This window comes from Ornithodoros turicata, chromosome 10 (assembly GCF_037126465.1).
Source record: "Ornithodoros turicata isolate Travis chromosome 10, ASM3712646v1, whole genome shotgun sequence".
Classification (NCBI taxonomy): Eukaryota; Metazoa; Arthropoda; class Arachnida; order Ixodida; family Argasidae; genus Ornithodoros; species Ornithodoros turicata.
In genome coordinates, this window is record NC_088210.1 from 7,430,363 (window position 1) to 7,457,896 (window position 27,534).

Sequence of the window (27,534 nt, forward strand, 5' to 3'; positions counted from 1 at the left end):
AGGGGTAGTGTGCTCACAGGCGCCGGCTCCTGAAGCTGCTCATGTCGCGTGGAGAGGAGGAAAGCTAGGGGCGCTGCGTACGCATTCACGGGAAACGGAGCCGCCGCTGTATGCTGCCCGTTCTGTCAAAACAAAGTATAAATATTGTTGCGGAGCGGCAATATGCGGCTCAGTGGACCGTTTTGTTGTGTTTGGTCTCTATAATTACTTCTACTAGGGATGCACCAACGAAAATTCTACAGTGAATGGAAAGAATACCGGAAAGTGAAACGGAGCGGCGAGTGCGGGTTCCGCTCGCGACATACAGCTAGTATTCGCGAGCATGATCACGAGCGTATCCAGGGGCTGTGATCCCTCCCTCCTTTGTTGTTCAATTCATCATTTAATTGACCTAGGGAGCATTGGCCTTTTGTCTGCCACATCTCGGAAACATCGTGAATCCCAGCAGAAGCGCGTATCCAAGATTTTGCCTGAGGGGGGCCACACAAGTGCCATGCGCATCATCCTAGTTTACATATATCACATGCAATGATGTCCCTGCGAAATAGTGCACTGTGCAAAACAGATGCTCACACCTGGCAGCAACGTACTGAATCTTTTATTGGACTTCACATACGACTTAGTTTCAAGTGCTTTGCCCGCTCTCGTTTGCTCAACTTGACAGATTTCACACCTTTCACAAAGAAATGTAGTCTCACAACAACATAAAAATTGATTATGTCTTCAGACAGTCTCTCTGCATGGTCGTGACACCCTACATGCTTGTGTAATCTGGCCCTTACTACTTGCAGCACGTCAATAACACTTTCCGAATGTAGTTCGTTGCAACTAAAGCACTCAGTGAAGAGATCTTCAAGCCTGTGCACGAAGTCGTAGAGCTGAGAAGATGGGTACAGAAGGCCTCCTTTGTCACAGTACCTTGTGTGTCTTGCCAGCTCAAGGCTGTCACCAGGGTTCTGCATTGTGAGGGCAGACGTACAAACTTCACAATTCGCCTTCAGTACACACTTTCGTGCGACGTACCCAGCAATGTAATATATGAGGCGACGATCACTCTTGACGATGTGTTGGTCGTGGTCATGATGTGGAGCACGCAGCTCTTCTGGAGGCTCTGCAAGTTCATCGCTTCCGCCTTTCATCAGAAGTATCTTCGAGCTTGGTTTAGCCGTATCCATCTCATCTATGTCTAACAGAGATGAAAGTGTGCTTGACTCACAGTTTCCCTGTGAGATGCACTTAACCAGCCCATAGAAAGAAAGGCAGTTCACAAGTATCAGAAACTGGGTTGGTGTGGGATGGTGACTGCTTCCTGAGGACTGTCTTATGATTCCAAATAAGTTTTCGAGGGGATCTTGGCTGAGCTTTGAGGTCATTAGGTACTTAAACTTCACTTTTTCTGTCAGGTATGTCAACAACTCTAAAGTACTGAGAATCGTAACACGAAGACCAGTTGCTGTGGAGTCACTTAAGAACCCTCCTGTGCACTGGCTGTGATTTTCCCACTCATTCAAAAAGTCAAGGAATTCTTTAAGCACTCTGTGCTTTGGCGAGTTGGGCTTGAGAGCGTCCTTGGGAAATCGTGATGTCATAGCTGCGATGAGCTCTTGTATTCTCCTGAAAGATGAAAAATAAAAACGGGTGAATAGGGCATCACAGCTAGAAAGGTGAAAACCACGCAATCCGTATGAGTGACCCTCTCTTTAGGATTTAAGTCTTACTTGAAAAAGACTTGCGTTCCCAGAATGCTTCCCCATGTCGTCTCTAGTTCTGGCTTGTAGAGGTTGAGTGCCTGGAGAACTTTTGGACCGAACAGCTGGAAAGCATAGCTGACCCTCATTTTCTCAAAATTATTGGGCTGCAAATGGCTGCTTGTAATACCAGGCATAGCCTTAAGAGTCACATTGCAAGAGTCGATCTTGAAAGCTTCCTTGACGTGTGTGATAGTAACCTGTAAAGTGGATATTGTATTTTGTAACATAGCACAATCCACCTACCTCTGCTCTATCTTTTGTGCAGATGTGAACCTATTGGTAAAACAGGACTTACATGACCATCTGGTGTGTTGAATCCGGTCTTGAGTAGGCAGTTCCGGAGACACTTTATGAGATGAGGAAAGTCTGACAGAAAGAACAGGCTACGAGATGGGTCAACAGGATGCTGCACATTGCACTTGATGAGGGATGCACTTCCCTGTACTCCCATTATTTTCCACATCTTTCGATTCCAACTTGCTCCATCGCAGGTGACAAAATCAACAAAAAGTCCGCTATTTTCAGCTAGGATAGTGGCTTCAGTGATCACTTCTGCAAGGGTCTCACCATTCATGTTTCCACTTGTAGCAAAAGAGCCAAGTATTTGACTCCAACTGCCCACAAACGGCACAAATAGGATCACCATTCCATGATCTGACGGAATGCGGCGGTGTTCAGGGGCAGTAAATGACCCAAGGTCTACAAACCCCTCTATGATCCCAGTCTGCTTCACAGACAAGTGCTCTGAAAGCTTAAGTTCATCGATGAGCAGTCCACCATGTCTTTTATATGGATCTATTTCAGCTGTCTTCAACTTCAGTTGGTGCAGCACTTTCATATTGAATCCAAATGACGAACGATATGAGGCTAGATAACGCTTCAGAGTTGATTTGCTTGGTAAGCAGAGGATGTTGTTCTTCCGTATGTGCTCATACAACTGCGGACTTTTCATTTTCATTAAAATGCACTCCAGTACCCACCTCTTCGTGTAACGGTTTCCATTTGGCTTCACCTTTGCAGCCTGAAAGCACTGCTTCACAGCCTCTTGTTGTCGAGCTGGTAAGCTTGCAATTTTTTCCTGCAGGGCTTCTTCCTTTTGTCGACCAGAGTACTCCTGCAGCCTTGCCATATCTTCATGAACACGATTCAGGCGTGTTGTAAGACGCCTGTTCTTCTGTGTCAGAGTCTTGTATTTCTGCACCACTGAACGTGTCGATTTGAGGCCCTTTCGTTCAACCCTGGCTCGCCGTGTAAGCAGTGTACGTCGAAAATATTTACAGGAGACGCATTGGCCACCTGAGAAACGAAAAAAAAAATATTGAGAATGGCTCAGGTAATGAAAGCACTCATAAACAAGTGCATCTGTATGGTAGGCAGAAATGCACATACCTGTTGTAGACACAGTTGTGAGACAATTGCTGCTGTGGTAGACTCCATTGCGGGTGACAGCATGGTTCTTCAGGGACGCAGTGAAATATTGGTCAGCATAATCCTGAGTCCGCAGAGCGCCGCAACAGAGGTGAAGGGTGTTGACTTGCTCCAAGACGTTCTCTGCTTCTGTCCGAGAGGATACAGACTTCTCTTCAAGCAAGACGCCCCTCACGTACACTTTACAGCACAGAACTCCAGCACCATGAACAAATATCACAACCTTCTCTGACGTGACCTCCATTTGTGAACTCAGTACTGACGTACAGTAAAACACTGAGTTATCTTGGCCTGGAAAGACGTGCTTGGACCAAAATTTTGATGGCATCTGTAGGCTTCCACTGTAGTCTTGATCATATGTGGCGCATGTGGGTGGCCGAGATGCAGTCTCCCCAGTTGTGATGCATGCACTGAATCGTGTAGAGAATTCTGACAGCTCCGGTACTGCGAGTGGTTCCGAGATGATGCTAGTTTCGTTTCCAGTAGACACAATACTATCATCGGACCCATGGGTGTCATCACGCACTTTCTTCTTCGGTGGCGCTCCAACCTCGCAAGGTGTCTTCCTCTTCCTCGGCGCTCTTGCACGCGGCGTTTTTTTCGACAGGTAGGCCGGCAGGTCCGGCAAGAGCGTTGGGATAGCGTTGGGCGCCAGTGCAGGTTTCCCGCGGGGAATTCGAACTTCTTCCCCGGATACAACGTGGACATAGTGCCGGAGCACGAAATGCGGTTCGAAGTGCCTCTCACACACAACGCATCTGTCGTCGAGTCTTTTGTCCGACCGGCGGAGGTTCCTTTCCCACTGCTCTCTCAATATGCTATCTTTTGGAACACTGAAAAGAGCTACCTTCGGGCCGTTCTTGTTATGCACATACCCCGTTCTGCAGCCAGGGGCGTAGCAGTGATTCTGCCGACCCGGCATCTTGTTGGTTCAACACGATCGCAATACACACTGGACGGACCCACCAGGGAACGCGGAATGAAGACAGCACTAACGAAGACTTCAAACTACGTTGTTGACGTCGTCCTGTACATCCACGCGTTCATCCCATTGCGCCTTCGCGAAAACTCTACGACTCTACCGTTAACACTACGCGCGCGACACCCTGCGGGGCAGTTTCGAACTAGACGCTGTCGACCTCCGCGGCGTCACTGCTCCCCGTAGGCGCCTTCGTTAAGTGAGCACACTACCCCTATTCTAGTACACTTTATCTAGGGCGCACACGCAGTGGAAGGAGAGAGCGAAACCAAGCAAAGAAATGAGAGCGAAACCGAAAACAGAGAAGCAACCTGCCGCCTGTAGGAGAGCGCACACGCAGTGGAAGGAGAGAGCGAAACCAAGCAAAGAAGCGAGAACTAAAACGAAAACAGAGAAGCAACCCGCTGCCGCTAGGAGCGCACGCACGCATGGAAGGAGAGAGCGAAACCAAACAAAGAAACGAAAGCGAAACCGAAAATGAAGAAGCAACCTGCTGCTGCTAGGAGCGCGCACGCGCAGTGGAAGGATAGAGCGAAAATAAGCAAAGAAACGAGAGCGAAACCGAAAACGGAGAAGCAACCTGCCGCCTCTAGGGCGCACGCGCAGTGGAAGGATAGAGCGAAAATAAGCAAAGAAACGAGAGCGAAACCGAAAACGGAGAAGCAACCTGCCGCCTCTAGGGCGCACGCGCAGTGGAAGGAGAGAGCGAAACCACGGTCCCTTTCTGGTCAGGAAACTCCCGCGAAAAGTTCGCTTAGGGCGTCCCGAGGACACGTGGCGGCGCATCGTCGCTCGGGAGGAGACTTTCGTGTCCGCCGCCGCCTGCGCGTATCGATTGCATGTGTTTCTGCGGGTGTTTGGAAGCGATAACTTTTTCTTTTTTGGTGCTTGCGTTTTGCGTGCGTAAACAGAGGTTCATTTTTTTTAATATCCTCGAAATTTACTGCAATCTTTGCACTCTGTTCGTGTGTAAGAATGATCTACACAGATGAAGGAGACTGATACGAGCACGCAGCATTTTGGAATGACTATATTCCTCGGAGCCTTAACTTTACGAGAAGTGAATGAAAGTATTTTTTTCTTTGTCTATAAAACAGCGGTGACTTGGTATACGGGAATAAATACAAACCATTCGCTAATAGCCTTATTGGAGGTGTACTGCGATGAGCGTGATTTGTGGAGCATCAAACACTAAAAGAACCGTAAAATTTTCAAATGGTAGGTCTTTCAACATGATGTCAATACAATAACATTTCTTATGGTACAACTTGCGAGGAAAGATGCAGCAGGAAACGAAGTTAGCTAATACCCGTTTACTCTTTTACGCACCCGTTTACATACCGGCTTATATATTCGTTTTTCCTGAATCGGAAGCGGGGAGAGGGAGGGATGATGTTTTAACTTTTTACCTTTTCATTTTTCTTTTTCCTTTCTGATCTGCAATACGTGAAATTTTTCTGCGGCCTATACACTACAGGCTCTAGAGCTCGTTCATGGCCGTGTATAGTGCTACAAAATATCGTTTCTTTGACTTCATCATTACTTTCGAGCGAAAGACTGACTGATTAAATTTTCTGCATTTCTCCTTACTTATCTCTTTCCGGTTATTATATTTATTTGTCACCAGATACTGCAACGTTTTTCTTGTAAATGTAGTTCTTGGCCAGTCCTAAAATTTATTTCCGAGCTATGAGAACAGTGGCCGCTCCCACATAAAACTCCATTCTGTAGCAGCACACGCCGTTACAATTTTATCATTTTAAATAGCTTGTTCATTGGAACGTCCTGGAACTGATCTGACTGATACGCCGAGGCTATCTCCTACGCGATGAATTTGACACCTGAATCTCGTCAGCCAATTTCTATAGCTGAAAAGTGCTATTAGGGCCACACTTCAGTAAGCGGAAATTCTATCCTGTTAATTTAGTAACCCGGCTTAACTCATGTTGGAATCTCCTTATTACAACTGGTTGGTCAGTCAGTCCAAGCCGCAAAAATAGTAGGAATACTTGAAGGGTTCTTCAGAAATATTATCATGGGATGATCATGTGCATTATGTTTAAAGGGAACGCATGAGAGCCATTGCTATCTTAAGTCGATACATCTTCCCAAAGTGTGTAAAGATATCTACAATACGTTAATAGTGTAATATAGATCAGTTATTGTCAACCACATCGAAAAACAACATAAGTTTATTTCTTCACCGAAAACGATCGAGTCATGCGATTTATAGCATGTGTATCCCCCGTCTCTCATACCACCAGAGACGACTTTCAGATGATCATGATTACAACGCAGGATTTCTATAAGTACTTCTTCTGAAGTCTTATGTCTTCTCTGAAATAGAATCACCTCGTAATTTTACCTCTGCTCAGATTGCAACAAACTGCATGCTACGAGGAAACCACGCGTTTGGAAAGTTTCGCCCTCACGAAATAACTACCGAAAGCGGCATTACTTTATAACCCACCACTATAGTTTGTGTGATTGTGTAACAGAATGAATTAATATGTTTCTCAACCTTCATTGAGAGATATGAGTGAGAGTAAAATCAACATTTTCCGTGCCAGAAAAAGACAACAACGAAAGTTGCAATCTACGCGGAAAATCTGCAAATTTACGCTAACTGAACTAAAATGTGCGGGCTGAACTCATGAACCTATTCGAGAATTATTTCTGCTCTAAACCCGAAATGAACTTTAAAAAGTAGCTGATCAAATCTTCCCTAAAAACACGCAGCGCTATGGAAACGTCGTCTGCTCCACGGGGGTGTCTCCTCTCAAACGACGCGATCGCCCCATGCGGGAGCAATTGTCCCTGAGTGACCTTGTCTATTGTATTCGAGCGGAGTTTCCAGACCAGAAAGAGCATTGAGGGACCGTGGCGAAACCAAGCAAAGAAATGAGAGCGAAACCGAAAACAGAGAAGCAACCTGCCGCCTCTAGTAGCGCGCACACGCAGTGGAAGGAGAGAGCGAAACGAATCAAAGAAACGAGAGGGAAACCGAAAACAAAGAAGCAACCTGCGGCCTCTAGTAGCGCGCACACGCAGTGGAAGGAGAGAGCGAAACCAAGCAAAGAAACGAGAGCAAAAGCGAAAACGAAGAAGCAACCTGCCGCCTCTAGGAGCACGTGCGCGCAGTGGAAAAAGAGAGCGAAACCAAGCAAACAAACGACAGCAAAACGAAAACGGAGGATTGCCGCCTCTAGGAGCACGTGCACGCAGTAGAAGGAGAGAGCGAAACCAAGCAAAGAAACGAGAGCGACACCAAAAATGGAGAAGCAACCTGCCGCCTGTAGGAGCCCGTGCACGCAGTGGAAGAAGAGAGCGAAACCAAGCAAAGAAACGAGAGCGAAAACGAAAACAGAGAAGCAACCCACTGCTGCTAGGAGCGCGCACGCGCAGTGGAAGGAGAGAGCGAAACCAAGCAGAGACGAGAGCGAGACCGAAAACGGAGAAGCAACCCTGCTAGGAGTGATGCCGACTGGCCGGGCACCAGGCAGAGGGCGCCAGGAGCATGCGCATGCGTAGCGGCCGCAAATAGGTGCTCCCGTCACTTGCGCTGTCTCTCATGGAGTGAGGACCATAGTGGCTAGGCCATATCCTGTACACGCATGATTTGACTTGCTTAGCAGTGACTTCCATGCCTGTAGCGTCCTAAGCATTTTCTCCGTGTTGTCGCATGTTTAGCGTTGCGTGGTTGGCGTCTTGTGTTAGTCGCATAGCGTTGTGCGGTGGCACTGTGGTTGGGCCTAATTGATCGCCTTAAGCCTTTACCCCACTGTGTTTTCTCCATGTTGTCGCGTGTTTATCAGCAGCGGTTACATCATCTACCTGGTGTAACGCCTTGTAAGTAGGTGGCCGCCTGTCAACGATCGCTGCAACTACCGGCCGTCAACAAGCAACATGGCGGTCGCTGGTCACTCCGGAGTGGTTTCTTCGCCACGATGTCGTCAATCTTCAAATAAAAGTATTTCTCTCCACTCTATTTCTATCTATTTTTCTCTTTTTTATGGCCACAAGTATCCAGGAACACACAACTGCTCTGGACACAAGTTAGCTGCCCCCCCCCCCCCCCAATTAGTGTGGTGACTCCCTGGAGGGTCCCAATTACTGGGTGGAGGGTCCTAATTAGCTCTAATGGACCTTTTCCATATTCGCGTCGCCCCTGGCGGCAGATTGTCGAACGTGGTGTCTTTCCCCCCAATAATGGTGACGCTTTACGAACTGGCACGTACATTGCATGGGAAAGTAGCAAGAGAAGATTGGAAGAAGAATGCGGAAAGAGGTGAAAGCGCATTGTACTCATTACCAGACCTCAAACGTCCATGTAACCTTGAAACCGATTATCTCCTCACAATGAACATGACAGTCGCCCGCAGGCGGGTTCATGGCGATGTTTTCCGCTCAAAAATGGCGGACTCAAGGGCTGGGCATGCGCATACGCGTTGTCGGAAATTGTCCATTGCTAATTTAATGGTGTCTAGACCAGTTGTGTCTTTCTGAATACTTGTGGTCAGTGCTTATTACTGGCGTAATCACCATTAGAACATGGCATTTCCCTGAACAGTGAGCTTCTGCCATCTCTTCCTTGATTTGCGAACTAACTAGTCCCTCGTGACACTATCCGTGGTGGAATGTATGGCGTTAAAGGAGTACAGAGGGCTATCCAAAAAAAAATTCACATTAAGACGTCTCACAAAAGTGTGTGTGTGTGCCGAAAGGCACGATTTGTGCAATTTGTTTCCCAGAAAAAAAAAGCTCACAAAAAACGTGGCTCCACGCGCTCACAATTAACTCGCCACTCCGGATATAATGAGGAGGAGAACGTGAGACGCTACGGCACCCATTACGTTGCAGGGACAACCCGTTCTGGTACACCAGTCAGTGGGGGTCAGCGCGCTTGTCCCTTTGCCTCTGTAAACCTGTTCTGCCAGTTCTCTCACAGTGGGGACGGCTGAATCATGACTGACACAGGAGCAATGCTTTTTCAGAACCCCCAAGATCCGAGTTGCAGACGACAGCAGAGTAGTAGACAACATTTCCCAGAACCAATCAGCGAGCGAACCCTGTAGCGTCAGCGCGTGGTCCCAGGCAGGGAAGGGTAACGGTAATGGTAACGGAAACAGAAACGGTATATTACCGAAATTGGAGATGGTAACGATAACGGAAACAGAAACGCATACCACGGTCCTCCATTACCGAAAACAGAAACGGAAACAAATTTATCGTCCGGTATTGAATTTGGGTAATGGCTAATCCTGTTGTGCGATGACATTTGAGTGACTTTTCATTTTTTGCTTTTGTATTTCGATGACTCCATTACCTGTAATGCTGTAAATACTACCGGAGAGGATGGGAAGAAAGCGCAAATTGGATCTCGAAGGTGCATCCCTCACTTACCTCGCCCCAGTCCTCATAACTCCATGACAGCAACACACAACTATATTCCACCATAGCACGAGGATGTCAGCCTATGATTTTTAGTACTTATCTTGTACTTTTTTCTTTTCACTCTGACCATGGCAGGGGCGGATCCAGAACCTCGTTTGGGGAGGGAGGGGGCGGTTTCTTTGTCGGAGCGCGTAGTGGGGGAGAGGGAAATTCGATGTATAAACTGACGTTTTAGGGGAACGATCGCCCCCCCCCCCCCTCTGGATCCCCCGCTGGACCATGGCAGTATTATTTGCTATTGAGAGCGTCCGCTTATGAATGCGACATTGGATGAAGGTTACGCCCGTCCTGAGTTGCTGGACTCCGAGTGGCTGAAGACTGAAAACATGTTCCTACATTGTATATACAGGGTGTTACAATATAAAAGTCTACCCGTGCCGCCATGCCGTATTCGCCAATTACTCAATGCAGGTGGCACATTGTGCGATCTTTGTATAAAGCTCATAAGGACAATTAATCTTAGTAGATTTCAAAGTGATTAAGTGCCGCAGCACGAAGTTATAACTCAAAACGTGCAATTCCCATAGTCAAAACAAACAAGATGGCGGCGTTGAGAAGAGCACTTGACATGCTGCTCCCCACACGACAACGTGTCTCATATCCTGCCAGCCGGATGGAGCTGCAGTTTTCATTTCGCTTTCGTGTAACTGTCGTATTTTGCTCAGAACTAAGCAACGTGAGGAACGAAAAATGCCGACGCATACTCAGCAGACGACACCCAAAAGAAATGTCGTCTGCTAACTGAGAGGCGCCATCTTGGCTGTTTTGACTACGGGAACCTCACGTTTTGCGCTATAACTTTGCGTTACGGTGCTCAATCACTTCGATATTTACCATGATGGAATGTCCTTATGAGTTTTATACGTAGGCAACACATTGTACCGCCTGCATTGAGTAATTGGCGAGCAGGGCATGCCGGAGCGGGTAGACTTTTATAGGGTAACACCCTGTATATTTATATTTATCTTGCGACATGTGCGCATACCAACGACGTCAAATTACTCGTGTAGTGTGTACGCGTGCAGCCCTTGGGTAAAACAGGGTGCTGACAGAGCCGGACGGGCTGTCCTCCCGCAGCTCTGTAAGAACCGTTCCATTACCGGAAACAGTAACGGAAACGAAACAAAAACGAAATTGAAAGGCCGGTATCAAAAACGGATAACGCCGTGGAGAGCAGTGCAACGCCACTTTTTGTGGCCTACTTTAAATTAACTGTCTGTGATAGTTATTACTCTGTTGTGTGAATTACATTGCACGGTGCGTTTTACATGACTACTTAACAGTTTTATAGCAAAAAAATAAAATAAAACAAAACAGTGTGCAAAAATTACTTCTTTGCTACTTTAAAGTCTCTCTTCAAATTCAGGAAGAACTGAAAAATTGCGAGGCATTGAATACGGTGATCACGGAGGGCGGGGAATGCATCTGTACTCCAACTTCAAAGAGCCTTGTCAATTCACACGACTTGTGTTCCGGCAAACATTACCAAGCTGCAAGGTTAACGGCTCATTACTGGCTTGTCTGTTTGATTTACCTATAGTCGGTGCCAACTTAAGTCACTACAACTGGGACCACCTACTCAACGGTGGAAGGCTCCTGCGATTGGCTACCAGCCTTTGCACAATGTCCCCGCTTTGCAATGTAGTGCCTGCTCTCTCTCTCCGTCCCGTGCCAACACCACGTAGATACAGAAAGCCTGCGCGCATGTCGACTTGACGTGACAATTAAGAGTCAACCAATCAGGATCGTGTTTTCCACGGCCGTAGCCAATCACGAACGTGCTTCGAGCGGTCGCGGCCATGGAGAAGAACCACCGTCGTCTGCGAGTTGTGCTTGAACGTCCCCACGTACAAAATGAGAAAAGTAGGAAATAAAATGCAAAGGGTCTCAATCTTTCTCAAAAGTGATATTCAGGAAAGCCTCTTGCACATTTTGTCTAAATATTTAGGTCTGCAGGTCCCACGTGAGCTGCAGCCATTTGCGGGTTCTTGCATTTGCAGAATGGGGAATCGCAGTAGCAGACGAATTCAGACTATATATGACCACGTAGCGAAAGAGGGAGAGGAGGCAATGCACATGCTTTCTCCATCTAGGTGGCGTTGCCTGTGCCCACATGCATAGTCCCGCCGCACTACACTGCGCGCGCGGAGCGATTCCTGTGTGTGGGTTGAGTCAAGTGTATGACTTACGTTGTCACGGACTATGGATGAGTGGCAACCACGACCACCACAACCTACTACTGTAGATTATAACGACCATATCTTGGCACCCCTTCCCAGCGCCGCATCTTTGGAAGGTAGCGGTGGCGCTACTCATCGTCCCAGTTATTGCTTCCTGAGCTTCTACAATACTTTGTACTTCAGCTTACATTAGTATTTCTGTACAAAAGGTGGATATGCCACAGAAGTCATTCTGAGGTTGATTACCATCATCACTCTAGCGTTTGCATAGCAGCTATTGCTGTCGTCTGCAACAGTGGCTACAGTAGTCGTACGTACGCTTCTGTGTGTTCAGAATTTAAATTTCCATCGTCCAATCGTGATGCAGATCTCGCGTACCGATGAGTAGCGCTCCTAGCGGATTGTGCGGACGGGCTCCTCATAGGGGTTGCCGACTACGACGCGGTCGCGCGCACACGCACATATAATAGCCGTGGACGTCGTGGTCGTAGGTATTGCTAGTAGGTCGTGGTGGCAACACGCTGTTACATGACGGGACAATCACTTTGAATAAACTGTTCCCACCTGTTCTAGTGCTTGTCATCACATGGACAAACTGACGGACCACTGCAAGGTGCATCCCCAACATTCGCGATACTACAGGGTGTTACCCTATAAAAGTCTACCCGCGCCGGCATGCCGTGCTCGCCAATTACTCAATTCAGGCGGTACAATGTGTTGCCTACGTATAAAACTCATAAGGACATTCCATCATGGTAAATATCGAAGTGATTGAGCACCGTAACGCAAAGTTATAGCTCAAAACGTGAGGTTCCAGTAGTCAAAACAGCCAAGATGACGCCTCTCAGTTAGCAGACGACATCCCTTTTGGGTGTCGTCTGCTTAGTAAGCGTCAGCATTTTTCGTTCCTCACGTTGCTTACTTCTGAGCAAAATACGACAGTTACACGAAAACGAAATGAAAACTGCCGTTCCATCCGGCTGGCAGGATATGCGACACGTTGTCGTGTGGGGAACAGCATGTCAATGTGCTCTTCTCAACGCCGCCATCTTGTTTGTTTTGACTATGAAAATTGCACGTTTTGAGTTATAACTTCGTGCTGCGGCACTCAATCACTTTGAAATTTACCACGATTAAATGTCCTTATGAGCTTTGTATAAAGATCGCACAATGTGCCACCTCCATTGAGTAATTGGCGAATACGGCGTGGCGGCACGGGTAGACTTTTATAGGGTAACACCCTGTATATAACTCCCGTTCCACGAAATCTGTTTGGCCACCTATTCGCAGCACTTTGATTTACAGTTTAGTCACCACAAGCGACTTGTAAATGATTTGCCAATCAATGTCATTAGGTCATTTTTTCGGCTGTTAAAATTGCGAGTACTGCGCACATAATCCCCACTGAATTTTGGAACAGAAAATTTCAGGGCCTTTCAAAGACGTTTCATGGATCGGCTGTCATTTTCCTGGGACGCAGAACGCAGTTTATGACCAGGGCTTAAAAGATTTCACTAAGGTATTTATAAGCTACAGATATTCCATGAAAGAATACACAGGGGACTGTACAATAGTGATCTGTTCGCAAATGTCACAGACAACTCATGGGGCGGAGATGAAAACTGGTTAATGAAGGGTACAATTAATTTAACTGTGCCGATTTCTACTGCAAAGAGCTCCTGTGGATTCGAAACTGACTCGGGATAAGCGGAATCTGGACTATAACAGCACCACAAGAAAAAGATGCAAAATCAAGGGAACGAAACGAAACTGCGATATATTCAAGAACTCTGATATATTACAGGGTTTTCAATCCTCCCCCTCAAAAAAAGCATTTTGAAATTCAAGGGCTTCAAGGACATCATGTTAAATGTGTTAATGCAGCAGACACACGACACTCCATGGCAGTGGCTGCCTAGAAAGAATGAATGAACAAACGGAATTCAACACTCTTTGAATGTATACAGGGTGTTTCATTTAAAAGTGATAAAAAATTCTAACTGGTTTCTGGCCTTCTAGAAAGTTTTGCTGCCACTTAGGAGGGCTTTGGACAATTTCTAATAGAGTGAGATTTATTTATTTTTTGCAATTGAACTTTGAAAATTACCAAGCTCAACCTCAGTTTTCTTTTTTTTTTGCAGGAATATGAAGTCCTCCGTGGATAACCACAGACCCAACAAAAGCTATGCACAGTATCGCAACAGAAATAGCAAAAAAAAAAAAATTGTGAAAACTATGCTTTAGCACCACCTGCTCGATTTTCGCAAAGAAGCACACGCGGCATGTGCGTCTAGAGAAGGGAGTGTCCCCGCCTTCATTTGTTTTTCCATCCTTTGTGATAAGACAGTTGTCACCAGCACGAAGATTAAAGTGGGGCTACGACACAGCGGGCAGGTCAAGCGCGTGTCTGAGGCCTGCAGATGGGTTTCGGCGGTGTGGGCGGCAGTGCCACGCGACATGGTCATTCGTACATTCAAGAAGTGTCGACTATGTGTAGGGCCTGACTTTTTCGGGTTTTATTTTTGGCCAAATTCGGGGGGTAAATATCGGGCGATATTTTTCATTGGAAAATTCGGGTGTATTCGGGTTAAATCCCGTTACGGCATATTCTGTCGTCAGGAATTCGGGTGTATTCGGGTGATTTTTTATTGTTTAATAAAAATTTGTCTTAACGTGGAACTAATGTTTAGGAATGTTATCAAACTTTATTTTAATGCACGCTTACGAGTGTGCCACGCGACCCGGATGTTTTCGGGTAGATTCGGGTTAAACCCGAATTTTACAGATTTCGTTCGGGGGGTAAATATCGGGCGGATACGGGTTTAACCCTAAAAAGTCAGGCCCTAACTATGTGTTGACAACGACGTCTGCTACACCTCCGACGAGATCGAGGAGGAGTCTTCCGGCAAGTTTTCGTTACCACAAAACTTTTTCTTTTCATTTTCATGGATCTTGAAGTGGGGGGTCGACTCACATTTGGGTAAATACGGTAAATATCGGGCGTAATCGGGCATAACCCTAAAGAGTCAGGCCCTGGTTACATCACGTTAACTTCTCAAGTGCACGTAATAACTGGGCATGAGAATTGAAAAATCTGTTTATTAACTAAGGCGGAGAATAAATAATTTGTCCTTTCCATGACTAGACCGGTGTCTTTCCTGCATGTGGAAACATCTTCATGAGTCCTAGCTTAGTGTCCTGACTGCAGAGTCCGTACGTAGAATCTTTCCACTTTTGTGTCACAACCTGAAGCGGCACTTTATGCGTTGGGATGCAGAGTGCTTGTGTGCGTTGTTGCTGTTCATGAGGAGGAGGCTTCCCCCCATGGATCTTTGTCGGACCAGTGTGCGCCCTCTGGGAGTCCGCCGCTGTGCTGAGCGCGGCGGCACTGCTGAAGAGCACGCCTGCGCTCGTTGCTTTGTCCACTACGTCTCGGTTTATCTGTTGCTGCCTCGGCTCGTCCGGCCCAGTCTCCGGAACAGAGTTTTTTCGTTTCGAGCCCTTTTGCTTCTTATTCTTATGCTTTTTTACCTTGAAAAGAGAAGGAGAGAACGACAAATTAGAGTCAGGCCTCGATATAACGAAACTCACAGGAACTGCAATGTTCGTTGTGTCCAACACTTCGCTGTATTGAATCGTTATCACATTGAATGTCACGAATAGCGAGGGTACGTGCAGTCTGCAAGCATACTCCCGCTACGACCCAGAAAAGTATTTCCTGAAAAATCACGACGACAACAAACATAGCGCCAAATGGCAACTACATTTTATTCTCGCGTGAAATAGCCGGTTTTCGTGTCTGCATCGTGCCTGTAGAAGATGCAGTGTCATGCAGTGTTTCTACGCCGCCAAAGCCCCCACAGCTTTCTCCGTATCGTGTTGCAATCCCACAAACCTACGGCGGTACAGCTTGGGACAAAAGTTTACGGAACACCAGTGCGTTGCATTTCTCTATTGGAGCGACAGCCTGACAGCAAACGGCATTATGGGGCATGCTAAGTGGGATATGACAGATTAGCTGGGTAGGCCTTTTCATCTGATTATGATGTTGCTTCTTTTTTTTTTTTTCTTTTCAACACTGTCGCCCCCCCCCCCCCCCCCCCCCCTTTCAATTTGCACTTTCATTTCATCTTAGTGACATTCTTGTTGTCTTCTGCTGTTTTCTGGCAGACTTCTTGGACGACTGCCTCTGTTCTAGCTGAATTTTCCTTATATTTGGCTCGAGAACCTTTTGACAGTGGATTCTGTGTTTCAATTGGCTTTGAGTCGATAGTCAGTACCTTTCTTTAGGATGAACATTTACAAACCACCCTAACGTGCTACTTTTATATTTATCATTACAAAGATTTTGGCAAGGGTGCAACGTGTCCACCTGACAAGCCTACTCAACGCAGCTATCTCCTAAACTTCATTTTCATTACAAAGCTGCAAAATCCTCTTAATTCAAAATCGCATAACTCAAGCTTCCACATAATCCGAACTGACGCCTGGGTCCCGGCAAAGCAATGTATATTTCAATGGGGGGAAAGCACCCAGTAATTCCAACATATCAACGTGTGCCCCATTTTTTTTTTTTTTTTTCAAACACGTTGCGGAGCCACGCCCGACTACTCATCGACTCGGAAGCGCTGGCCTTGTGCTGGTGTGTCAGGGACACCTTTACTTATAGGTCTATTTCTTATAAAAGCGATGCTTCTTCCAGAGGAAAATATGAATAAGGGATAAATCACCGTGTGCGCAAATGTGACCAGGATGAAACGTGATGAAACACTTATCGTCATCAGCAAGCAAGCGAGTCATGCAGTTTTGTGGGGATCAAGGCTTCCTGTTGACCACATAGCCAGGAAAAAGGCAGAAATGTGATGTTTTCTCAAACTGGGTTAGTTATATATAGCAAGCCCATACAAAATTATTTTCTATTCTATCCTTAGCTGTTTCGATGCTTGTCTGTAAATGTAAATGCTTGTCTGTATATCCTCGTCTTTTTTTTTCTCTCTCCTTACAGCAAAATATTCATCATACAGTAATCCCTCGTTACAACGAAGTCGCTTTATTCGAATTATCGCTTTATTCGAAGTTCCCCTGTGTCCCGTATAAAGCTCATGCAGTTTTATCTGGATTATTCTAAGCATACTGTCGCCCGACTCCGCATTTTACGAAGCGCGAGCCGACCCGTATGCCCCCAGCTCCCGCAGGACTCACGAAGCGGTGGAGACGCTGGGCAGCGTTCTCTGCGACCGTACTTTCCCTCGTAGAGAAGAGGCGAAAGTTTCGCATCCTCTCCTCTTTTTTGCACGGAAAGGGCAGCACGCGCGTTCCACTGTTTCCACTTCGCTCGATCGGCGTCCTTTCGTCCGATTGGCAGTTCCCGCGTTTTCCAATGGCTCCACCGAAGATCCTACGGAAGTGTAAGTCGCGCTAAGAAGTTGAAATGGCTATTATGCCTTTCGTGGAAGGAGCTGGCGGCAGCTGAGATCGCAAATTGCTCCGCGCACGCCGGATTTTCTAAGGGTCGTGTGCACGATGAACAAGAGCACGTCCCAGACATAGAGGACTGCGACGATCTCTACAGGCGAGTGCATGAGCTCGTCGGACAGGAGGCAGACGACGATGAAAGATGAAAGTCACTGAAAAGGTTAGCTAGCTGTAGGGATCGAACCCACATCTTCTGGATTGCCAGTCCAGGGCTCTACCAATTGAGCTAAGCTAACACGCCTCTTCTCTTCGTTTGCACTTGAAGATGCGGACGTACCCGTCGTCTGCCCTACCAGGGACGAGGATATTGTGGACACTGTGATGGGACGCCGATGCGAAAGTGACGATAGTTCAGATGATGAGCCCCGGGAAGTTCCAACGCGGGACATGCTCCGTTTGATCCGCAATAAAATTGAGTGCGGCGGCGGTGGTGACGACGGCCTCATGTGGTGCGTGCACAGACTGGAGCAGGCCCTCCTGGCGCCCAACAAGGCCGCGCGTCAGACGCAGCTCGCCTCTTGTTTTGTAATGAAATAAAAGTGCTACCATGCTGATAACTTCCCAAGGTATGTGTCTTTTGGGATACTGTTGTTTGCGCGCAGTTCGGGCACCACTGGCAGCATTTTTACCCGTTCCCGTACTTATCGAAATACCGCTTATAACGAATTTTTTTCCGGTCCCGACGACTTCGTTATAACGAGGGATTACCGTATTTTATATGTATTTTATATACTGTATTCAGTGTTTTTTCACTCTACGTTCACGGCATGTAACTGTACTGCAATTGCAACTGTTTTTCTCCCGCCCCGTGTAATGCTTGTAAGGGCCCTTGGGGTAAAAGCAAATAAATAAATATATACAGTCAACCCTCGATTTATGACCACCCTCGGTTCCCCGAAAAATCGTTCATAAATCGAGGGATTCATAAATCGAAAATTCAGTTAACTGAGTACTATCGAGCAAATGCAACAGTATTTCCGAGTTGGGATTGTGTTTATAATGCCATATATTGTGTAATTTTGCTTTTGACCATGCCTTCTGCTGTATCAATCTCACAAAAAACAGACGTTAGCGGATTCACACTCTGTTTGCTATGCAATAATAAATTGTTTAATTTTGCTTTGGACCATGCCTTCCGCTGTGTCAATCTTGGAAATAAGAGATGTCACCACATTCGCACTGGACTGGTCTCGGATTTCCTCCGGGATTTTTAACCTCCGTTTATTAATATCCGGGTGACAGCTACCACCTTATTCATCAACTGAGGTCAGGAACACTTAGTCGCACCTTGTGCTACCCCGGGAAAACCTGTTTGTTGTTCGGATTTCGAGGGGTTAAGAACCGAGGGTGCAATACCTGGAAAACGTTTTGTCCGTTCAGGCATCATTCATAAGACCACGGAATTGTTCCTTTGAAGGTTTCCGTTGACCTCGGAACGATCCGTTCATAAATTGAGGGCAAAAACACTGGGCAACTCCTAGTTGGTTCCCAGAAATTCCGTTCATTATTCGAATATCGAGGTTCATAAAACGAGGGAAAACTGAATGGAAACAGTTTGGTTCCCCGTGATCTTGTTCATAAAACGAAGGAATTCATAAATCGAAGGTTCATAAATCGAGGGTTGACTGTATATATATATAAATAAATATTGTGGAAAGAAGCAGCTTCTTATATTTCCCCCGTCGCGTGGACAGCAAACATGTGGCAAGGCCTAGCGAAGCACGATGTGTCACGAGGCTTAACCGTCACGCGTTGCCAACACATCAAGCCTTCAGTCGGAGCAGGTCCTTTTAGAAGCCTGCTTTATTTGAGCAAATCTTCGGGCGTCTTTGTGCTCAAATTAACGGGACTGCGATTACGATCTTCGATAGAACGATAACTCCGATACTGCGATCGAATTGTTGGTTCCCGTCAGCTCTCCCACTGAACTACATGTAAACGAAACATCGATATAACGATCACCGCGGAAGCGCTTGCTCGCATATAGCGATCGGAATTCTCCCCGCGGCCGGTAAAACGCGTGAAAATTAGAAAGCAAGATTGCACCATTTCACTGAAAACAAATTACATTCGCATTTTCAAGAGCCTTCGCCTCCGTGCCCGCTAAAGTGAGAACGCAGTGCATTTATCCGCGCATGACTGCCGGGGATTAGATGCGTGCGTTGCAAGGCACGCAACTTTGAAAGGGCGGAAGGAGCTCGCGAGAAGTAGAGGAGGTTGCTCCCTCTCCACATCCTTCTCTCGTCTTCAAGCTTTTTCTCTTCTTTTGCTGCGTGCTTGCTACGATGGCGTCCGCAGTTCTGAGACGCTTTTTGACGAGGAAAGACGCGGGTTTCGTACTGCTGCAAAACCACTTTGTGAAATACCGCGGCTTCGAAAACGTGTATTGGCAGACAGTTGCGTGTCACCGCCCAAACATGCGTCGACGGATTACCCGTGGCGGAGGCGCATTCTGATGGACCTCGCAGTCCCGATCGTGAGAATGATGATGACTACGGCATCGGATGACGAGCAATGGATGAGGTCGTCGATCTCAAAAGGTGCGGCGCCTCATACGATATCGGCGGTTATGTTATCAAAAGCTTTCGAAGCACAGCTGCGTCAATTTAAAGCGAGATAAAATGCTTCCGTGCTCCCAACAAACGCGCATGTTCAGCGGCGTTCTACTTGTGGCGATCTACTTCGCTTACACGAACCCGAGCGGCAGTTTCTCGAAAGCTCGTTTCTAGCGATACAGTCGCCGACCAATTTTTCGGACCCCGATTTTTCGGACATGCTCGATTATTCGGACTCGTTCGCGGAACGGCCGCGAGTCACATAGAGATGATGCACAAGAACGTCCAAAATTTCGGCCGTCGTGCAGCTCCGTCGCTCGATATTTCGGACTCTGTTTGCCCAACCCGCGAATTTCTCTCATGGGGTGACGGAAAACATTGGTATCAACTAACTAGAATATTGAAGAAACAAAAAAAATAGGCAGTGATGATTGTTGATTTTCCATTCCTCTGAGTAGAAGAGGTCTGTCGTAGCGGTTTTGCGTCTTCGTTTTTGGCCAACGGCCCAGCACGTGCTGTCCGCCCGCGAGTCGCGCGACAGCGCTGTACAGCGAGCTTCACCTAAAGAACGCATGCGTTAGGTGAAGCCGACTTGCGGACTTGATGACGGGGGTGCCTGTGCCTCTGTCAGTGTACTTACAGTGACGAAATGTCACTTCGGGAAATAGAAGCTGATGTTATCAGGCAGGGCTGGAAGCGCGTTAGGAAAGCATCGACAAATTTTTCCAGCCTACTAGGGCTTAGTAAAGTTTATTTTGAAGCAAAATTCGTTTTTTCGGACTGCTCGATTATTCGGACTCTTGCGCGATCCCCGCCGAGTCCGAAAAATCGGACGGCGACTGTACTCTGATATAACGATCAAGTTTCGCGTTCCCGTCAATATCATTATAAACAGGCTCGACTGTATTCATAAAATGAAGGTAGAAAATACGATCAGGATGAAGCAGACCCAGCAGAACCAGACTGCATACAAAGGTCCTCTGGCGAGAGGACAATTTCACACACGCGACCCAACATATGACGATGCTACACCACAGTGTTTGCACTTTGTGGTTTACATTAACATCTGTGTACATTACATTCACGTTTTGGGGGGGCTCCGCCGAAATGTAGACTTCCCCAGACCCTTAGTTTTAATGCCAGTTTAATAAATAACTTTCCCCCACTCCCTACTTCGGTCTCTGGTGTCCTTTTTTCCCTATCTATATGAATATAATGTCTATACTATAGCATATTACATCATTAGAAAGTGCAGGATGTGCAGCAAGTCCACCAGGAAGTTTTCCTCACCGTTGATAAGTGAATATCTTTATTTATTAGGTCTGAAGTCAAATATCACATTCGGTTGGGAGCTACAGCACCCAGTTACAGGTAACTAAACTAGAGCAATTCTAATGCTTATGCGTAATGCTTTTGTTTCTTTAGCTTACGCGTTTTGACCTGCAAGTCGAAGAGACATTCGTGAAATGCGAGCATGCAATGCTACGACTGCTGGAAGAGGGCATACCTTTTCTTTTGGTTGTGGTTCCATAATTATAGGAACGACTGGTTCTACGATAACCACTCTGCTACCTGAAAACAGAATACAGATGCAATAAGTAACTGTTATGAGGCTGGAGCATACAAAGGGAGACAAGCACAACACAAACCTCAAGTAGCCTTGGCACATGAACAGTTGAAACAGGTAGTCGCTGACGCTATTTGAATGCTATTCGCAACCTATTTTCAGTATTCGAAATTTTCAAAATACTTTTCGAATACAAGGTAGGTTCCAAAAGTTCCTGGACTGAGCCTACAACTTAAAATTTTTTTTGCAGTACGATAATGTTTCTGTGTTAGTACATTGTCCCCCTCTTCTAAAAGTGGTTTGACCCAAATCACGTGGTCGGTGGCTCGCCACGGCGTCGTATCTTGTGGGCGGGTGCATTTAGTAACCGGCGTTTGTTGAGCGGAGAATAAATATCAAGTTTTGCGTTCCCTTGGGAAAGAGTGCTACGAAGACTTTACGAAAAGTTGAAACATGGGCACGGCAGTGATACATTATCGCGAACGCACGCTTCTCAGTGGCATCGACATTTCAGAGAAGGCAGGGAAAGTGCCGAAGACGACGAACGCGTTGGCCATCCACAGACTTCCCACACCGCTGAAAACTGGACTTTCACTGACTTTCTTGCGAAAACAACTGTTTTGCCACATCCTCCTTACACCCCTGATCTAGCCCCCTGTGACTTCAGGCTATTTCCTGAACGTGGCAAGTCTCTTGCAGCGTCGTCGATTTCAATCTGCAGATGAAGTTAAAAGTGCATCGCAGTCTGAATTAAAGGACATGGCTAAAAATGGATTCCAGGAATGTTTCGATGACCTTTACAAGCGATGGCAAAAGTGTGTTGTTGCACAAGGGTATTATTTTGAAGGAGAATGTGTTTCAGCAATTTAATTGATTATAATTTTTAAGTGATAGACTCAGTCCAGAAACTTTTAAATCCTACCTCGTAGTACTGAAGCGAGGTATCGCTACGCCGTTCTGCAAGTGGGCTTCACCTCATTACAGGCAAGAGTTAGGTGAAGCCCACTTCACGTTATCGCCACTGTTCCGTGGCTCCATTCTGCGAGTCGGCTTCACATTACACTTGGGAGCTGGGCGAGGTCAGCTTTACACTGCTTACAATATTCTCTTACCACATTCTGTGTGGTCAACACTGTACTCTGGGCACTGCACGTTCCAGTAAATGTACTCCCAACTTTCAGAGTCTACATTCAGTAACAGATGAAAATGTGCGCAATTTAAAAGTACAGGAAATTCCCGATGTATACATAGAAATGAGGAGATGCACAGAAACGGACTGCATGGAACATGCTGTCTAACTCTCAATGCAGTTCATCCCACTAATGCAGTCTACCATACACAACATAGAATGACTAGAGCCTGAAGTTTTCGGGAAATATTTTTTTCTAAATTCGGGGAGTAAAAATCAGGTAAATAAACGTGGGCTCTAAATTCATGGGCAAATTCGGGTGGAAAAACTTCGAGTACGCTAAATTCTGGGACAAATCGGGCTCAGTTACTCAAACTAACTGAATTAGTTCCGTAGAAATGGGGATGTAACTGCAGTTGCTGCCAAATAAGTTAGTGTGCATTCCTACAGACATCTCAGTGAGGGCAATTTGCCGGGTAAAAATCGGGTTTCACCCTAAAGAGGCAAACTTCAATTCGGGGTGCAAGTTCGGGGAAGAATCGGGTTAAACCCTAAAACTTCAGTCTCTAAGAATGACCCTTCTCTCATGCAGTGGCGTAGCCAGACCTCCGAAGTAGGGGGGGCTCGATATGAAACCTCGCCCCCCCCCCCCCCCTGATCCTGAGTGCGACAACACACACATACTCATGCACGCCGCAAAATGCGGTTAAAAAAATGAACAAAATTAATTGATTTGGACATGCACAATACGATTACATGTATAGGCTGTCATGTCCAATGAGGTGGTGTCACGAAATTGGAAGGATTTTGAAAAGCTCATACTTTGAAAACCATTCAAGAGTGCTGCTTAGACGCCATGAACAGTAAGAACTTTCGCGATCGTCACACTGTCACCCCCCCCATATATTATTTTCTCCTCGGATTTGCACGATTTCCGTGGGTCGGTCCGTGGCAGGTAGGGGGGGCTCGAGCCCCCCCTAGCCCCCCCGTGGCTACGCCACTGCTCTCATGATATGTTATGCTGGGTGAAAAGGCTCACAAGTTTGGAGCAGAACAACATCGAATGAGCACAACACCGCAAAATATTTCACCATGAGGTATTCGAAATTATTCAAATCTGGCCCTTTCCGATTATTCAAATTTGCCTTCTGATTCAGATTCGATTCGCTAAGTGCCGATTCGCTAAAGTACCACCGAGAGACGCACGTCATGTATTGATGAAGGAGGCTCCCTGCAGTAGGTACGGCTCAAATATGAGCTACTAAGGTCGCATTACAGTAAAAGAAATTGATGAGCCGATTACCTGTTACTTTCAGCAATGCCAGAGCCATGTAGGTACCGCAATACGGGTTTGAGCGCGCCAGCAAATCATATCACTAGGAGTGTGACCGATATGTGACCGCCGAGTGCTCACGAAAGGACGTAATTCATTGGTGGATGAGGGAGTGGAAGAGCGTCCTTTTGCGCTTCACTATGACCAGCCACGACAAACATATGTAAACCGAAACCAATTAATTGCTGCAACAAATTACCCGCTTCCGTGGCAGATTTTTCTCTAAAATGTGTCCACTGAAGGTCCCAAATTAGACTCCTTCACACTGTGCACAGCTTGCAGGTGGTATCGGACAGATACTCGTAAAAAAGAAGGTTCTTCGACTGGTGCACCCGTTTGTGAATTATTTAGCCTGGGGTTTAACTGAAACACCCGGTATACTCATGTATCATATGTTGTACCTTTGCACCTGAATAAACGTAGTCTGCTACATGAGAGCTAGTGTCCATTAAAGATTAAGTGTTCATCGTTGGTTCGCTCTTGTATGTACAGTAAAACCCGCGGATAGCGATATCGCGTATAATGATATCCCTCATAAAACGATGGTTCATGATTTTACCGCCAAAATATACATTGGTTCTATGGGGAAACGACCCGCGTATAGCGATGGAGACCGTGGTTCCGAGTATTCGTATAACGATGTTGGACGCTGTCCCGTGCACGTAACCACGTGGCGATTTTCGCCGCGATAAGATACAGTAGAGTCTCGATGCTACGAATTTCACGGGGTAGCGGAAAAAATTCGTATCACCCGAAATTCACATCAAAAGAATTAAACAAAATAAAATTAAGGCAAGAAAATAGACAGCGACTGTTCATTTTCTAATACTGTCAGTGAAAGAGGTAGGTGGTAACGCTTTTATGTCTCCGTATTTGGCCAATGCTGCTCAAATTCGCGAGACGATTCAAAAGGCCTAGCACGTGCTTTCCACCCGCGAGTCGCGCGACAGTGTTCTAAAGCGAGCTTCTCCTACAGCACGCAGACGTTAGGTGAAGCCGACTTGCGGAATGGTGACGTGTAGTGTTGCCAGAAGTTGTCCTGCTATGTTGTCTGGTTCCCTCCACGAGTTCTGATCGCTGTTTTCCCAAGCTACTGCGATGTCACACAGCTTCGCGTTTTTTTTTAGCATCTGTTTCTTTTTCTTTTGCTACACGCGGGGTGGCGCGCGACTTTTCGGGGACTCGCTATTTAGGTCAGCCCACGTTTAACGATGTGCCCCGTTTAACGATGGAATTCGCGATTACCGTCAATATCGTTATACGCGGGTTTCACTGTATTATTTTTCCTTATGTTAGGTTCCTATCACAATTTCTTGCGCAAACAGGCCCAGATCTATCAAAGCTCCACAGCCCATCAAATGGGGTAAACTGCGCAGGAATATCTGATCCACACGTTTTAAGCGCACTGATAAAATAGTAGGGCTTACCGCTACTGATGCTATCCTCGCTAGGCTTCTGTTTCTTCTCCGCAATGAAGACCTGCGTTGTGGGAGCCTCTTGCTCGGACTCTGTGCACCTCCTCTTGAGGGAAGAGCGGCTGCTGGGCCTCTGCATGTGGTGCCTGTCGGGCGCCCCTTGTTGAAGTGGAACAGCATGGGCACGCCTCAAGCACAGGGAGAACACCGTAGCCAGTACTATGGCTTCAATCACGATGAGGCATACGTGGCTTTCGAATACCTGAAAATATACGCTTATCATTAAAAGTGATCAGGGGATCTTTGTTTTCGGGTTTTATGATTTTTCAAACCCAGAGGGGGGGAGGAGGGGGGAATCGGGTGCTATTTACACACTAGAATTCGGGGAGAATTTGGGCACTATTATTCAGTGATGGCCACTAACTACTTCTACAGTAGTTTAACTATAACTACTAACTACTTTGCGATTGAGTAGTTTAACTAGTAGTTCAACTACTTTTCAGGGGAGTAGTTAAAACTACTTTTTTAACTACTGCAACGTAGTTTAACTACATCTATAACTACTTAACGTTGTCCACCAACACCAATCCCTCGTAGTGTTCTTGGACACCTAAATACGAATCACAAGCAATAATAAACTTTGGCTCAAGCCATTGCAACGACCGTCAAATACAAAGCTTGCGGTGGGATTCTCTTTGTGCCTACGCGATAAACTAAGTTGCAGAATTATTTCACAGCAAGTGAGGCTTCGCTAGACAAGCATTAAAAGCGAAGATTTAGTACACATGCACGACACAAATGCTCTGCACCTCCGTTCTCATCAAAGAAGTAGCTCAAGGTAAAAGTCGGAAGCACAATCGTGCCGTAAAGCTTGCGGCAAAATCGGAAGTAGTAGGCGCCCTGAGTAACCTAACTACTGTAGTTAACTACTTAAAACAGTAGTTTAACTAGTAGTTGCCACTACATTTCCGCGAGTAGTTGATAACTACTTTTTAACTACAATCAGGTAGTTTAACTAGTAGTTTAACTACATGTAGCTAACTACTGGCCATCACTGCTATTATTGCTGTTTGATATGTCATGGGGAAATTTTTGGGAGAAACGAAAGGCACATGAAACAAGCCATTGCTGTGACACTGGGACGAGAAACAAGAATCTTGTTTGAACCGCTGCCGGAGCTCCACAAAAGCTAGTCTTTGACACCTGCAGGAAGGGATCATAAATGGAGGATAAATAGGTTGTCACAAAATAGCTCTCTTTGCTGATATTATGATTCACTTTTCCGACGATTTACCTAGAATGATAAGTTGAAGGACCACAAGGATTTCAGGTAGATATCAGGTTCTACCCGAATTCTCGAAAACTTATTTGGGGGTGGGTGGGTGGGGGGTGGGGACTATCGCGAAAGATCGGGTGTAACCCGAAAACCCAAAGTGATACCAAGTAAGACTGGAGAACCCTAATGCTTGGTTCACACTGTTGCATTTTCATGCGTTACGGATGCGGCGCGACACGGTTGTCATGACAACGAAGCACGACACTCCGAAAAGCACACGCACCGCAAGAGTTGAGCTCGACCGAAGTCCATGCGGTACGGGCTACCTGCGGAGATGCAGCTGACCAATGAGCGAACGCGCTCCGCGCAAGCGCATCACTGCTGTGCTGTCGCGTGCTTTTCCAACATGGCTGCCTCCGGTGAAAGCACGTTAGCAAAAGAAGAAGCTCTAATTTCAGAGATCGAGAAATACCCGTGGCTCTACGACCCACGCCGAGCCGAGTACAGAGCTTCATTCAGAGATTCAAAGTTTCGCCGACCACATCACGTTGCCTGTTCATGGCTGCCTGTGGAATGGAGACGTGGTGGAGTGGAGACGTGATTGGTCAACCACAAGCGTTTGACGTATCAAGAACGCATATGTCTGAACAGCGTGTCGTACGACAGCCGCCTCCGCACTGGAGAGAACGCACCGTAACCGCAACGGAGAGAAGTTGTAGTGTGAACCACGCATAAAAGTGATACAGGAACAGCCATGCACAGGGAAATTTCAGATAAAATTCAGTCCAGCGACAACTATAAAACAAGCTGCCTCGTGGTGAAAAGCAATTATTATTACCAACTGTCACATGTTTATTCTGAGGACTAAACACGTGCTCTAAAGCCACGCGAATTCGTGTGGAAAAACTTCCAGTACTCTAAATTTGGGAAGAAATCTGGCTCAGTTACTCAAAGTAACTGTGCTGGTTTGGTAAAAACAGTGATATAATGAT

The 27,534-nt window shown here is 46.5% G+C and overlaps 1 protein-coding gene, 1 long non-coding RNA gene and 1 other non-coding gene across 3 annotated transcripts in view; 1 reads left to right on the top strand and 2 right to left on the bottom strand.

Moving 5' to 3' along the window:
- The first annotated feature begins 7,876 nt into the window (after window positions 1-7,876).
- LOC135370592 (uncharacterized) lies at window positions 7,877-14,933 on the top strand. The gene is made up of 3 exons (XR_010415391.1): window positions 7,877-8,128; window positions 13,213-13,311; window positions 13,934-14,933. It is a non-coding gene; the product is annotated as an uncharacterized LOC135370592 (long non-coding RNA).
- LOC135370590 (SUN domain-containing ossification factor-like) overlaps window positions 14,872-27,534 on the bottom strand; it is a 48,582-nt gene continuing 35,919 nt past the window's right edge. The window contains exons 14-16 of the mRNA XM_064604361.1: window positions 25,279-25,528; window positions 21,330-21,394; window positions 14,872-15,323 (exon numbers count right to left, since the gene is read on the bottom strand). Coding sequence (XP_064460431.1) covers window positions 14,934-15,323; window positions 21,330-21,394; window positions 25,279-25,528 — 705 coding nt within the window. The 3' untranslated portion in view covers window positions 14,872-14,933. The remainder of the gene's footprint in view (window positions 15,324-21,329; window positions 21,395-25,278; window positions 25,529-27,534) is intronic.
- On the bottom strand, window positions 17,431-17,503 carry Trnaa-ggc (transfer RNA alanine (anticodon GGC)). Its single transcript has one exon. It is a non-coding gene; the product is annotated as a tRNA-Ala (tRNA).